Source organism: Euprymna scolopes, chromosome 22, assembly GCF_053919585.1.
Source record: "Euprymna scolopes isolate OS-2025 chromosome 22, ASM5391958v1, whole genome shotgun sequence".
Taxonomy (NCBI): domain Eukaryota; kingdom Metazoa; phylum Mollusca; class Cephalopoda; order Sepiida; family Sepiolidae; genus Euprymna; species Euprymna scolopes.
Window position 1 is genome coordinate 5242446 of NC_136503.1, and position 14443 is coordinate 5256888.

General features: G+C 31.5%; 1 protein-coding gene across 50 annotated transcripts in view; it reads left to right on the top strand.

Moving 5' to 3' along the window:
* Window positions 1–14443, top strand: part of LOC145243857 (oxidation resistance protein 1-like) — an 886868-nt gene that overhangs the window by 700741 nt on the left and 171684 nt on the right. For all 50 annotated transcript variants that reach the window (XR_013862960.1, XR_013862953.1, XR_013862955.1 and 47 more), the window contains one exon: window positions 12512–12674. Coding sequence is in view for 37 of the 50 variants with exons in the window: in XM_080106914.1 (XP_079963040.1) it covers window positions 12512–12674 (163 nt within the window). In the remaining 13 variants the exon portion in view is untranslated. The remainder of the gene's footprint in view (window positions 1–12511; window positions 12675–14443) is intronic.

A 14443-nucleotide genomic window follows, 5' to 3' on the forward strand; every position in this document is an offset into this window, starting at 1 on the left:
TGGACAGAGGTTGAAGCTTAGATGACAGTTCAGGACCTATCAGGTTAGCGACTCTCTTTCGAACCCTGTCTAGGAGTGAGAGACTAGTAGCAGATGCACCAGCCCAAATATGACAACAATACTCCATACATGGGCAAATGGTGGCCTTATAGAGGTACAGGATAATTTCAGGCATAAGTAACTTTCTAGCATGGTAGAGAGCCCACTTTTTCACATCAGCCTTGGCAATGCTCTCGATGTATCTGCAATAACTCCTGTTCTCTATGAATGTTAAACTGAGGAGCTTGAATGAAGTACTTTCGGGTAATGTGCTATTGGTGGTTGAGAAGGTTTCTTGTAATTATTGAAAGAAACAAGCTTAGTCTTGGCAGCATTGAACATTACCATCCATTTTTGACCCCATTCCACTACAAACTGGAGGTCTTCCTCTAGGGTTTCCGCCATTGCCTTGGATAAGTGTTCATTCATTTTCCCCTCATGTCTGTTGTAGAGCATGGTGTCGTCAGCAAATATACTCATCTCAGAGACTATTTTATCTGGTAGGTTATTTATGATTATCAGAAATAATAAAAGTTCAAGGATCAACCCTTGAGGTACACCCACATTTATATCATAGTGTTTAGACATATGATCATCGAGAACAGCCTGAATTCTTCTCTTATTTAAGAAAGATTTAACTATGTTAAGTATTCATCCACCAATACCATAGGATGAGATTTTCATGAAGAAGACCATCGTACCATAATCTGTGAAAAGACTTAGATATATCTAGGGCTACTGCCCTCCCCTCCTCTACCTTATCCAGTGCATGGTATATATGTTCAGAGATTACAGTTAGTATATCTGCAGTAGAACCGGCTTGCCTAAATCCATATTGATGGTCAGACAGAAGTTTAGCAACTGTAAGGTGGTGGACTAGAGTTTGATTAATTATGGACTCAAATATTTTTGCAAAAAGGAGGAGGCTAATTGGGCGATAATTTAATGTGTCAGTTCTTTCGCCAGAATTCTTATAAATTGGTACCACAGAAGCAGTTTTCCAGCAGTCAGGAAAGCATGATTCGTTAAGACATTTGTTGAAAAGTTTGGAAAGGACTGGAGCAACCTCAGCAGAGCACTTTTTTAATAGTACAGCCAGGATGAGATCAGATCCACATATTTTTGAGGTGTCTAGGTTTTTTATAATGTCATGAACTTGAGAAGAGATGATTTTCAGATCTAGTGTGGTGTCTGTTCGCAAAGGCAAGTCAGAGAGGGAGTGGTTTGCTGGGTCCAAAGTAGAGTTTGAGGCAAACTGATGGGCAAGCATATTAGCTTTCTTTGTTGCCATGCAAACAAACTCATGATTGTTGGATAGTGGGAGAATGTTTGATTGCTCATTATTTACTACACAGAGATTTTCCAGAAATCACGAGTTCCCAATTTCTGCACTTCAATGCGTTTTCTGGCAATTTTGGTACATTCTCTTTTAGTTGTCGCTACTTCTTTCTTATCATTACTTCTAGCTTCTATAAACTTTTGTCTGTTTGTACTGGACTTACGCTGGATAAATCTGTGGTCAGTATGTTGCTTCTGAGCAATGGCAGCTGCGCAAATAGAAGTAAACCATTGGGGAGAGTGGGGTTTGATATAGAACTTCCGTGTGGGAATATGTGCTTCGATTGTTGCTTTGAACCATCCAGTCGTCTCACCTGCGCACTGTTCCACAGGAAAATAAAAGATATTTTCCCATGGGGCATCTCTGATGTGATCTCTAATGGCATCCCAGTCAGCCTTATTGTAGTACCTTGTCGTTTTGAGCAATGGCTCATCTTGGGTTCGAGAGTTTAGAATGATGTCTATCATTATCACAGCATGATCAGCATTCTCAAGAGGGCAATGGACATTTGTTACACAATCTTCAGAAACTGTTGTCAGAAATAGATTGATGAATTTTTTTGCAAAATAAACTCCAAAGTTTTATCAAAAACATCAACGCATATAAATAATAAATGTAGTTGTTATAATCTTTAGATTAAATCTAATTGTTATAATCTTTAGATTAAATCTAATTGTTATAATCTTTAGATTAAATCTAATTGTTATAATCTTTAGATTAAATCTAATTGTTATAATCTTTGGATTAAATCTAATTGTTATAATCTTTGGATTAAATCTAATTGTTATAATCTTTGGATTAAATCTAATTGTTATAATCTTTAGATTAAATCTAATTGTTATAATCTTTAGATTAAATCTAATTGTTATAATCTTTAGATTAAATCTAATTGTTATAATCTTTAGATTAAATCTAATTGTTATAATCTTTGGATTAAATCTAATTGTTATAATCTTTGGATTAAATCTAATTGTTATAATCTTTAGATTAAATCTAATTGTTATAATCTTTGGATTAAATCTAATTGTTATAATCTTTAGATTAAATCTAATTGTTATAATCTTTAGATTAAATCTAATTGTTATAATCTTTGGATTAAATCTAATTGTTATAATCTTTGGATTAAATCTAATTGTTATAATCTTTGGATTAAATCTTATTGTTATAATCTTTAGATTAAATCTAATTGTTATAATCTTTGGATTAAATCTAATTGTTATAATCTTTAGATTAAATCTAATTGTTATAATCTTTGGATTAAATCTAATTGTTATAATCTTTAGATTAAATCTAATTGTTATAATCTTTAGATTAAATCTAATTGTTATAATCTTTGGATTAAATCTAATTGTTATAATCTTTGGATTAAATCTAATTGTTATAATCTTTAGATTAAATCTAATTGTTATAATCTTTAGATTAAATCTAATTGTTATAATCTGTGGATAATATTTAAATATTTTGGACAGTCTTTTGTGCTTTATCAAAAAATGCATTCGATAAATATACAGACAGCTTTCTTTTTTTTTTTCTTTTTTTTTTTCTTAAATCATTTTATAATTGATTATTTTTGTGTTTAATGACTTTTTGTTCTTTCGGCTTATTTTGTCTCTTATGAACTAAACCCAACCCTTATCAAGAACTAAATTAGATTTTTTCTTCAGATTATTCGTCTTACCAATATTTTTACATTTCAGCCAATAGGCCTATTGACCTTCAGTTTTATTCATTTAGCAGAATTTTTTCCCATATGATTGTTTTTGATTGTGTGTATTAAATTTACGTATGTAAAATAAAACAAAAAACAAATCAGTAGACACAAATAATCACAATCATTTTTAGTAATTTCCTTAAATAATTCATAAGAAATGATGCTGATTATTAGTTTCACTTTTTTGAAAAATATACCCAGTGATAATCCAACATATGATTGTCATCGTTTTGTATAGATATTGAATTTAATAATCTGTGTAATAACAGCATTGTCCCTATATTAGTACAATCATTACCACCTGTTATTATTATAGAAAATAATATTACTTTATAATATTATTATTCAACCTGAGAAAATTTTCTTTCATCACTCTACCATAAAATAAAGCTATGTTCATGAAAGGAAAAGACATTAAGTTGGTAATAAAAAATAAAGACAACTTCGAAATGGATGAAAGGAAAATGATGCAGGTAATTTGTTAATTTTGCTTTAGTTGTTTTGCTTTGTTTGGTTTTTGTCTTATTTTTGTTAATATTAATTTTTGTTAATTTCAATTTTTGTTAATTTTAATATTTTTAATTTAATTTTTTAAATTTAATTTTTTTTTATTATTACTAATGTAAAGCTGAATTTGTGCAAAGCATCCTCGCAAATCATATTTGGTTTTTGCTTATTGTGTCCCTATATTTCATAACTCATGCACAGTGCCTTCGTTAAGGGCACATGGGATCTTTACCCTCCCCAAAAATATTTTCATGCGTCACCCTTACTAGGTAAATATGCTTCATAAACAAATACATTTTTTTAATCACCACAAATCAGAATTATCCAATTGTAAAAAGATTTTAAGCATTTATTCTAATAAATTATTATGTATTTTGTAAGGAATACAAATTTAAAATTTAAAAAAAAAAGTAAGTTTAAGTAGAGATTTTTTAAGGAATTATTAAATGTGATATATTCTCAATTATGGTTAAAGTTACAACTTGTATTCATTGAATGGCATACAATAAATCATTTAAATAAGTATTTAGTTTCAGCATTAAATAACTTCAAAAGGGTTGAGCCATCATAAAATAAACTCAAACAAAACCTACATTAATTTTATTTATTGCAGACTTTTATCATCATCTTTTTCTTAGTTGTTTCATGACATTTCGGCCAACTATTCCTCTAGCCTTTGTCAGGTGGTAACCGCGACAGGATAGGAACTTTAGATCTCCTGACTGCATCACCTGCAATTATTGCCTTCCGTATTGTTGGATGCAGACAGGAGATTCAGAGTTCCTATCTCGTCGCAGTTATCACCTGACAAAGGCCAGAGGAATAGTTGGCTGAAACGTCATGAATTAACTAAGAAAAGATGAGGATAATAGTCCGCAACAAATAAATTAATAAATAATACTCATCTCAATAATGAATTCCAATTGAATAATATAAACCGCTACATGTATTACACATCACAATGTATCTGCAGTTCTTGACATCGGCGACGATTTTTGATCCTCCAAACCAAATTATATATTAATTTTGAATTCAACCAAATGAGGAAAAGAAAAATTTAACAAACATCATATTTAATTTTTGCATATGATTTAGTTTGACTATTTTAGAATCTTAACCTTCAACTGTTTTGGTCATAAGATGACAATAAAAATGGTGTGACAGGCTTGATAGGGTGAGAATTTGTATCTTTGTTCACAAAAAAAAAAAAGCTTTTAATTTAAAATTCTTATTTCAGAAAGTCAGATTTATTTTTTTATCATTTAGATTCTCAACAAGAATAGTATGTCGCTATGAGAGTTTTCACATTTTCTTTCCTAAGAATATAGAATCACTATTGTTTATGTGATGATTGTTATAATTTTTGAATGCATTAGTTTAGCTATTAGTATAAAAACCCATTATAGTGATCTATTGTGAATATTATTTCTATTGTCATAATATTGGTCATTATGATTATCGTTATTAATGATGTTGCTATTATGATCACCTTGGTGTTTGGAACTGATGTAAGTGTGTTAAATGTATACTTGTTTTGTAATCTATAAAAAGAGTAAGATATTGATGCTCTCATTAAACTTCCCTTTGTGACGTTGGTGAACGAGTAGAGGAATTGAAATGCACATACAAAAAATAAGAAAATAATGATAATTCCAAGTGGTTTCTGAAATAATAGTATGCCAGATCATTGTTGACTTAAATTCTGGGAACATTACCAATAATTAACGTTGTAAAACTATTTGTGTACCTCTCTCTCTCTCTTGCTCATTATATATATATATATATATATATATATATATATATATATATACACACACACACACACACGAGGGGCATGCAATAAGTAATGCCCCTGACCCACTTCCAGTTGTCTGATATAGCTGAAATTTTGCATGTGCAATGATTTATATCTCTACGGGTTATGTGGCAAATTCCAGCTCTGAAGTAATTGTGGTTTCTGTTTTACAGGTGTTTGAACTGAGTCAGGTGTGAAATGGAGCCTGTTGAATGTCGAGCAGTGATCTGATTTTTGTATTTGAAAGGATGCACACCATAGGAGACTTTTGATGAAATGAAAGAAACTTATGGTGATAATGCCTCATCATATGACCTTGTGAAACGCTGGCATCATGAATTCAAACATGGCCGGAAGTCTGTGGAAACAGCTCCCAGACCTGGTCGCCCCCCCTTCTGCCATTGATGAGGCATCTGTCCGTCAAGTTGAGGCTGCCATTTTCGAAGATCGGCACATTACTATGCACCAAATAGCCTAAGATTTCAAGATTAGTACAGGGTCTGTGGAAACTATCATTCATGACCATTTGCATATGCATAAGGTGTCTGCCAGATGGATTCCCAGGTTGTTCACACCATTCCAGAAGCGAGAACGCGTCAAGTGCTCAAGGATGAATTTGGAGATGTGCCAAGAAGATGAGTCAAAGTTTTTCAAAAGACTGATTACACAGGATGAAACCTGGGTCCATCACTATGATCCAGAGACCAAAGCCCAGTCAATGCAGTGGAAGCACTTGGATTCACCATTTCCAAAGAAGGCAAGGGTGCAGCCCTCCGCTGGCAAAGTCATACTCACAGTCTTCTGGGACCAGGACGGAGTAGTGATGACAGATTTCCTGGCAAAGGGTACCACAATTACAGGAGCCTATTATGCTTCACTTTTGAGGAAATTCAGGGAAGCTATCAAAATTAAGAGGCGGGGCAAGATAAGCAAAGGTACCCTCCTCCTGCAGGACAACGCTCTGGTCCACAATTCTCATGTCGCGAGATCAGAAGCAGGGGCATGTGGTTATGAAATCCTTCCCCATCCTCCCTACTCTCCTGGCCTTGCGCCCTCTGACTTTCACCTCTTCCTAGCCATGAAGTTGTTTTTGAAAGGAAAGCGTTTCCCAGATGATGCAGCCTTGATTTTTGAAGTCACGTCGTGGTTGGAGGACCAACCTGGGGTGTTCTACAAAAACGGTCTCCAGAGCTGCATCAAACGATGGGAGAAATGCATAACTGTGGGTGGTTCCTATGTAGAGAAAGACTAATAACTGTGCCAAGTTTCGTTGCTCTACTGCTATGGGAAGTGGGTCAGGGGCATTACTTATTGCACCCTCCCCCCCCCCCCCCCGTATATATATATATATATATATATATATATATGTGTGTGTGTGTGACAATAACATGAAAATCAACTTTTCAAAAATGGTTGTTCAGGTATGAATTTTAAAACTAGGCTGAATCAAAATGGCTGGCTTTGTTCATATAAAAAGCTCAATATCTTTTATAACAGCAATAATAAATGTATGTGACCATCTGGTTTGCACCTTTTGGGGGAGCTGAATTTACTCGCATTAAAAATTGAATTTGTGTTTAATTTTTCTGTCATAAAGAAGCAAGTAAAAACTTTTTTCTTTTTAATTTGCAAGATTGAATTTGTGTTTAAATATACGGCATCATATATAAATTTTCAAAGAATGGGTAAACTGAAACTACAAAATAAAACTTATTAATTATATGTTTATTTGGACATAGAATAAGGGCAGTATTCATTAGAATGCCTTAGGCAATCATATTGAATAGATTATTAGTACTAATATAATATTCAAACAATAAATTTTTATAAAATAAAATATGCATTAAGTGTGCTTAAAAGCTAAATCACAATGCAATATTAGGAAAATAAACAAATATTTTACTTGTTTGAAATTTATAACATAAATATATTTTGGAGCCAAACAACTGCTGAGATACAGCATGCATTCTCTTTACAAAACAAACTTTTCTCTCTCCAACTTACAGCATGGCAAGAAAGAAGAAAAGGAAAAAAAAGAAAGAAATCAACATACTGACGATGGGGTTTGGCTCTGAAATGTATTTGTTATAAATTTTAAACAAATAAAATATGTGTTTATTTTCCTAATATTACGTTATGATTTGGCTTTCAAATGCACTTGATGCATATTTTTTTATTTTATTCAAATTAAATCAACATTTCAATATGGAACTCACACCCTTGACATAATAAATTTTTGTTTTGAAAATTATATTTTCCAAAAGAAATTTAAATATAAAAACTGTAATATATATATATATATATGTGTGTGTGTGTGTATACAAAAAAAAAATGGTATCTAATAAATCTAAAATATTGCATCCACAAAGGAATATTGCCTTTCACTCTGGATATTTCATTGAACATAATTGGATTTTACCTTCAATGTGTGAATCTTCAACCAATCTGAAACCTAATAACATCATCCTTTTCTATTCAAGGATTACCATTCTATTTAGATACGAAAAACCCAAATCCTTTTATTGTTTCAACCCTTATTTTCTTTTGATATGTCCCTTAAAAAGATTTAATCTTTAATATATTTTCTATGTATGTGCTGAATAGTAAAATTATATCAAACTAGAATTATTTTTTTGCTAATGACTTTCCTCTGATGAGATGAGCTTAAATCGAAAATCCATAAATTAAGGAAATTATTTTAAATGTTGTATTTGTTCGAACTGAATAAAATTTAAATATAAAAACTGCAATTTTTAATTTGCTCCATCTAGTATATCAAGCAATTTTATTTGGCTGGGATTGTCTTATATAAAAATATTATCTCCCCAAAATATCTTGAAGAGTTGATAGCACGATTCATTGACCTGTGATCTAATTCATCTCTTTATTCAGATATGAATATATACCTTTTTACCTTTTGAAAAGTAATAAATAACCAACTGAAAAGAACTTGATATTTGAAACTTGAAGAATTATTATACTACACTATATATATATATATATATATATATATATATATATATATATATATATATATAAACGTTTATTTGATTTTATAGTTAAGAACATCTAATAAATATTTCTCATCCATTTTTAATGAAGAACAGGAAGAAATTGATCAAATAAATTGATAATTGATATGAAATTATTAAGATGATGTAGTGAAATTCAAACTCTGAAGAATAGCATAAATTTTATTGCTGAAATGGAACACTTCTCCACACAACCACCAATCAAAAGAAAGAAGTTTGTTTTATTAACCCATTTAAACTGCATTGGAGTTTAGTACAAGGACACAAAATTAAAAATTTCTGCAAACTCTTCACGTAGATTTAAAATAGTTCAATTGTCAAAAATAAACAAATATGAAATTTTAAAAATCTTATATATTTTTTAACATTTTTAATACAAAGGATTTTTTCTCTTCAAAGTTTAAAAAAAATACTTATTCAACATAATCAAGGAACATTACCACAGAGACATGATGGACTACTGTAATTAAGGGCCAAATTTATGAGGCATCCTAAGTAGGGAATTGTGCAGCAAGATATTTGTTCAGATTGCATTTAAATTTTTTAAATAATTATACAGTAGGGAAGCAAGGAAGGAATTCCATAGGCAAGTGGTTCAAAGAAAGAATTTATTATAGTAAAGAGTTTTCCGGCATTTGAGTGAAATGAAGTGCTAAAGTTTTTCTCTTAGTTAAGGATTCACATAGTAATCTTGTAACACGTTCCATAAAAGTAAACTTGTTTTTAAGTTTTTGCATAGAGCGATAGGATAGGGCGTAAAATTTGAAGGACCTATTAGATTGGATATTCCTTTCTTGCACTTTTTTGCAAGAGGGGGCGACTAAAGGTCGATGCATCAGACAAGATGTGACAAAACTCCATGCATGGGTGAATGATGGCTTTATAAAATTATCAGATAGCTGTGAGTAGCCCAGTAGAGGGAGCCCATTTTCTGTGCAGCAGAGTTAGCAGTATCTTCTATGCATTAACTCTGATTAATGTTAGACCAAAAAGGTTTGACATGATAGAATCAGTGAGGTGGTAAATAAAGAGCAAGAATATCAACTCCTCAGGCAAACTTAGATTCATGTTTGGATGTGCAGCCGTATACATTCCCTACTGTATAATTATTTAAAAAATTTAAATGCAATGTGAACAAATATCTTGCTGCACAATTCCCTACTTAGGATGCCTCATAAATTTGGCCCTTAATTAGAGTAGTTCTTTATGTCTCTGTGGCAATGTTCCTTTTTTACTTTCTCTATTTTTTATGATGGTTACAAAGTTCAGATTATTTTAAATATGTTGTTTGGTAATAGAAAATATCAAACTGGAAACTAAACGCTAAAAATGTTGGAACATTTGTTTCTAATATTATTTTTGCATACTTTTAGTTTTTGATAATTAGTTTTTAAAAGTTCAGAAATAATTAACATCAATAACGACATTCAATCAAGGGTTCTGATTCCAAATTTACAATTAGTTTGGATTTTGGATCAACTATTTAACTGTGATATCACAACGCATACAACTTTGTTTTATATTTATTTCAAATAAACTTTTCTATTCAAATACAAATATTCACAACACAGAGCTCATTTAAATAGCTCAATAGTGCAATACTAGAGCTGCAAATACTTTTACTGCTTTATTTTTCACTCGGAACAAACCCTCATTATATTCTTCCAAATGAGTGATAAATTATAACAAGTATATTATCATTTTTTCTCATGGTTCAGGTGAATGTTGGGGTTCCAAAGGTGACTAACCCATCTGATCTTCTGCCTTCCTGAGCATGCTACTCAGTGCCAGTTCTGTCCAGTCTCAGATATTCTCCTCTCATCCTCTACTTCTCTTTTCTCATTTTACAGTCCTCTGCAGGATTGTCTTTGTGGGACGTAGTGAATGTGTGGCCGTATTACCTTATTTTCCTTTTGACAGTAATCAGCAAATCCTTGTGTTACTTGACTGCTTGTATGAGTTTTTTTTTTCCTCAATGCCAATATGTACAAAAGAATCAGGAAGATTGAAATGAATGTTTTCTTATCTCACATGTCATAGAATGAATTCCAAATATAGAATATCTAAAAAAATCTTTTGAAGTACCAACTATTATGTTTATTAAATCCATGTCATATGACCTTGATACTCATAACCTATGAATGTTATTTTTTTTTTTTCATTTTCATCTCTGCCATCATACTAACTTAACCTGAAGAGGCTCAGATGAATTTCCACATTAAATGTCATTAAGAGTATGATATGCAGTTATGAACAGAAAAAAAAGGTTCCTTGAATTTATCAAGAATTTTTCTTTTTTGCTAAAAAATCTCCAAGATATTATATTTCGAATATGTTTTCTGTAAAGTTTGATATGTTTTTTAATGTGAAGAAATGCATTTTCAACAGACGTATGTTTATATTAATAATACTGTAACAACTTGTGTGTTTGAGTTTTTCTTTGAATATGTGGCTTACGCATTTTTAAAATTTACTATTAATTGAATATTTATTGAAATCAAACATTTGGTTTAAAAAGTTGAGCAATAAAGACGACTCATGTCCTTAAATTTAACAGTTCACTGATTCACGCAAGAAAACAATATTTTTTTTTGTTTTGTTTTTTCAATTGATGTCAGTCAAAGAAACTTTTAATAATCAGCGATACCATGAAACTGCAATAAAATTTTAAAATTAAATACATTTTATCATTTATATATTGATATAGCTCTATCTTATATTGAGTCCAAGACTTGCTGTCTTAACTTGGTTCTGTTGAAATTTTGAGTCTTGTTCATGTGTGTGAGATACAAGTGTGTGTATGTATGTATGTACGCATGTATGTATATATATATATATATATATATATATATATATATATATACATATATATATTGTGTGTTGTTGCTGGCTATCTTGTTCTTGGTTGTTGCTGGATCTCAACATTTTGAACCGAGAGAGAGACTTAGCTGTCGTACAAAGCTAAGACTCTGTAACATCATCTGTGTATAGATACTCCCTCAGGCATTTGTCTATTAAAATGGTCCTGTGGCGATGGAAGTTATTTTTGGGCTCATGGACTTTAAGTGTCTGAGGGAGTGGCACTCGTCTGACAAGACGTTGCAATCATCATATATATATGTGTGTGTGTGTGTGTGTGTATATATATATGTATATATTGTATGTCAGGTCATGTCATGTGCTACTGGTACCATGTAACCCAGTACTACCTGCCTCATGGTCGGGTTACCGGCGACTAAACTGGTTCCCCCACCAGACTTGTTTGGTGAGGAGGGCGGCTAGTCTTCCTGAAGGATTAAAAACAAGACCTTCCAAAGGGCGAATGAACTCTTTTTCTGGGTCAACGGCTAACTAGCACCGTGTATATTTGTGTGTATATGTGTATTGGGGTGGAGAGGGCTCCCGTAAGCCGTGGTGAAGGCAACCTTTCTAGGAGAAGCAAATCTCTGATTTAAAAAACCATAAAGCGGAAAACCATTACCCGCATTAAGCTGGTCTGCAGTTTAATTTGTTGCTGGCTATCTTGCTCTTGCTTGTTGCTGGATCTCAACATTTTGAACCAAGAGAGAGACTTAGCTGTCGTACAAAGCTAAGACTCTAACATCATATTTGTATAGATACTCCCTCAGGCATTTGGGCTCATGGATTTTAAATGTCTGAGGGAGTGGCACTCGTCTGACAAGACGTTGCAATCATCATCATCATCATCATATATATATATATATATATATATATATATATAAGAACATGTTTATATCTGTCATAAATTTAATGTTTTGGTAATTTTTATACTTTCCTCAAAAGTGTATAAATTAGTTGAAAAAAGAATCGCTGTTTTCACACACACACACACACACACACACACACACACACACACACACACACACACACATATATATATGGGGATCAAAGGAGTACATAAGATTGATTCTTTAAATGGAGACTTTTCGATATAATAAAAAGCTTGACATGCAGATATATTTTATATATATATATATATATATATATATATATATATATATATATATATATAAAATATGCGTTTTTCTAACTATATACATAATTCCCTGTCTTATCTTCCATTTTAGAATTAAAAGCCTCCTCTCCAACAATCCGGTATGAAGAACCCCCCTTGTTCCTCTGCCTTAAGGTGGGAAAGCCTAAAAACATGAAGGTCACCTATGAAGCTCCATTCAGTACATACGGAAAAGCCAAGAAACCAGAATATTGGTTCACGGTTTCACAAGAAAAGTAAGTATGGCATTCTTTTGTGTTTGCTTGGTTTATCTTTAATGCAGAAACTTTTTTCCAGCTGTATGAGTCATGGTCAACCTTTGTGATGGACACAGGTTCAAAGATGGATGGAATCAATTCAACCCACTTTTAGGGAATGCTGTTTCAAGTACAAATGTCTACTCTTAACTGCAGCGATTACAATGTTTACGGTGGTTTTTTGATGTTATAAATGTTTGTCTATTTGTGTTGTATACTGGGGCTTCTGTATAACATGGAGGGGGTATATATAAATATATTATTTATTATAATAATTATTAAATACCTACAGACACTAGTGTTTCCTCTTTTCTGGAATCATCTGTGCAGGGTGTCACGATTAACGCCAGTCGAGAGATTCGAACCTCGGCAACAGAAGTCATGTCTGGCTTCATTAGCAAGGACCCAAACTATTCCGTGAGAGATAGTTGAAATTTAAACATTAATTTCTCAGCTGTCTCTCACTCCGAATTTTTGACTAATTAAAATCATAAACGTTTCAAGCTCCACCCTAGTTCACGTCACTTTAAGTGACCTCTACATAATGCTATGTCAGACTCTAGAGGTCAACTTATTTTACAAATTATTGTTTGTTTCTAACATTCTTTAATTCATTAAACATTTTAGCATAATTTTCTCTGTAAATATTTATTTTGCTATGGTAACGTTCTATTTTTACAAATATTACAACGAGCATAGCAATCATTTATTAACATACCTTCGCGTTGTCGTACTGATATCTAACATTTGTAATTGACAACAGTGGAAATAGCGGAATGCTTACTGCCTATGTGTGTTGGCAGCTGCAGACGTCGAAATAAACAGAATGGAGTTTACTATGAAATTTCCACATCGGAACAAATGCTTTGATCCAATTGGTTACCTCCTTTGTGTATTGTTCAGCACGGAGATGTTCAGCAAGTCAAGAAAAAGTTAGTGTATCATTTTCAGTAATGGTGTTTTGTTTTGGGGTAGAAGGTTTTACATGATATTAACCATTATTACAATGTGATCATCAAGAATTGGTTCAGAAGTGAAACTTTCTGAGCCCTACGTATTGGGGATGGCTCTGGAGAAAAATGACAGTTTGTGAAAGGTAATGTGTAAACTTATGTGTTGGACACGTACATTTTATCATTTGGGTAAGTTTTATTAATAATTTTTCTGTTTTTCTTTTTGTTTTTTGTTTTTTTTTGGGGATTTTTTTTCAGAAATATTTTGTTAATAGTTATTACTTTACGGATTTCACATCTGTTACCTTTTTACTTTGTTTTTATAAAAAGTCGTCTGATTAAAATCACATTTATGCATAACTGGGCACATTTTTTTCATATATATTTCCATGAAGTAAGCACCATTTAAATTTCATAGTTACATAGTAAATTTGTTAGCAATCCATAAATATTAGCAGTTACTTATGATAACAATATAAACTTGCTAAAAATATTGTCAGTCTAAAATATTTATTAAAAATATTTAAAAATATTATTTTTTAAATACTTAAAGACAGATATTTTCTAAAATATTTTAGACAGATATTATCTGTCTAAAATATTTTTAAAAATTATCTGTCTAAAATATTTAAAAAAAATGTCTAAAATATTTTTTTAAAATTATCTGTCTAAAATATTATTATAAAAATATTATCTGTCTAAAATAGTTTTATAAAAATATTATCTGTCTAAAATAGTTTTATAAAAATATTATCTGTCTAAAGTAGTATTATAAAAATATTATCTGTCTAAAAT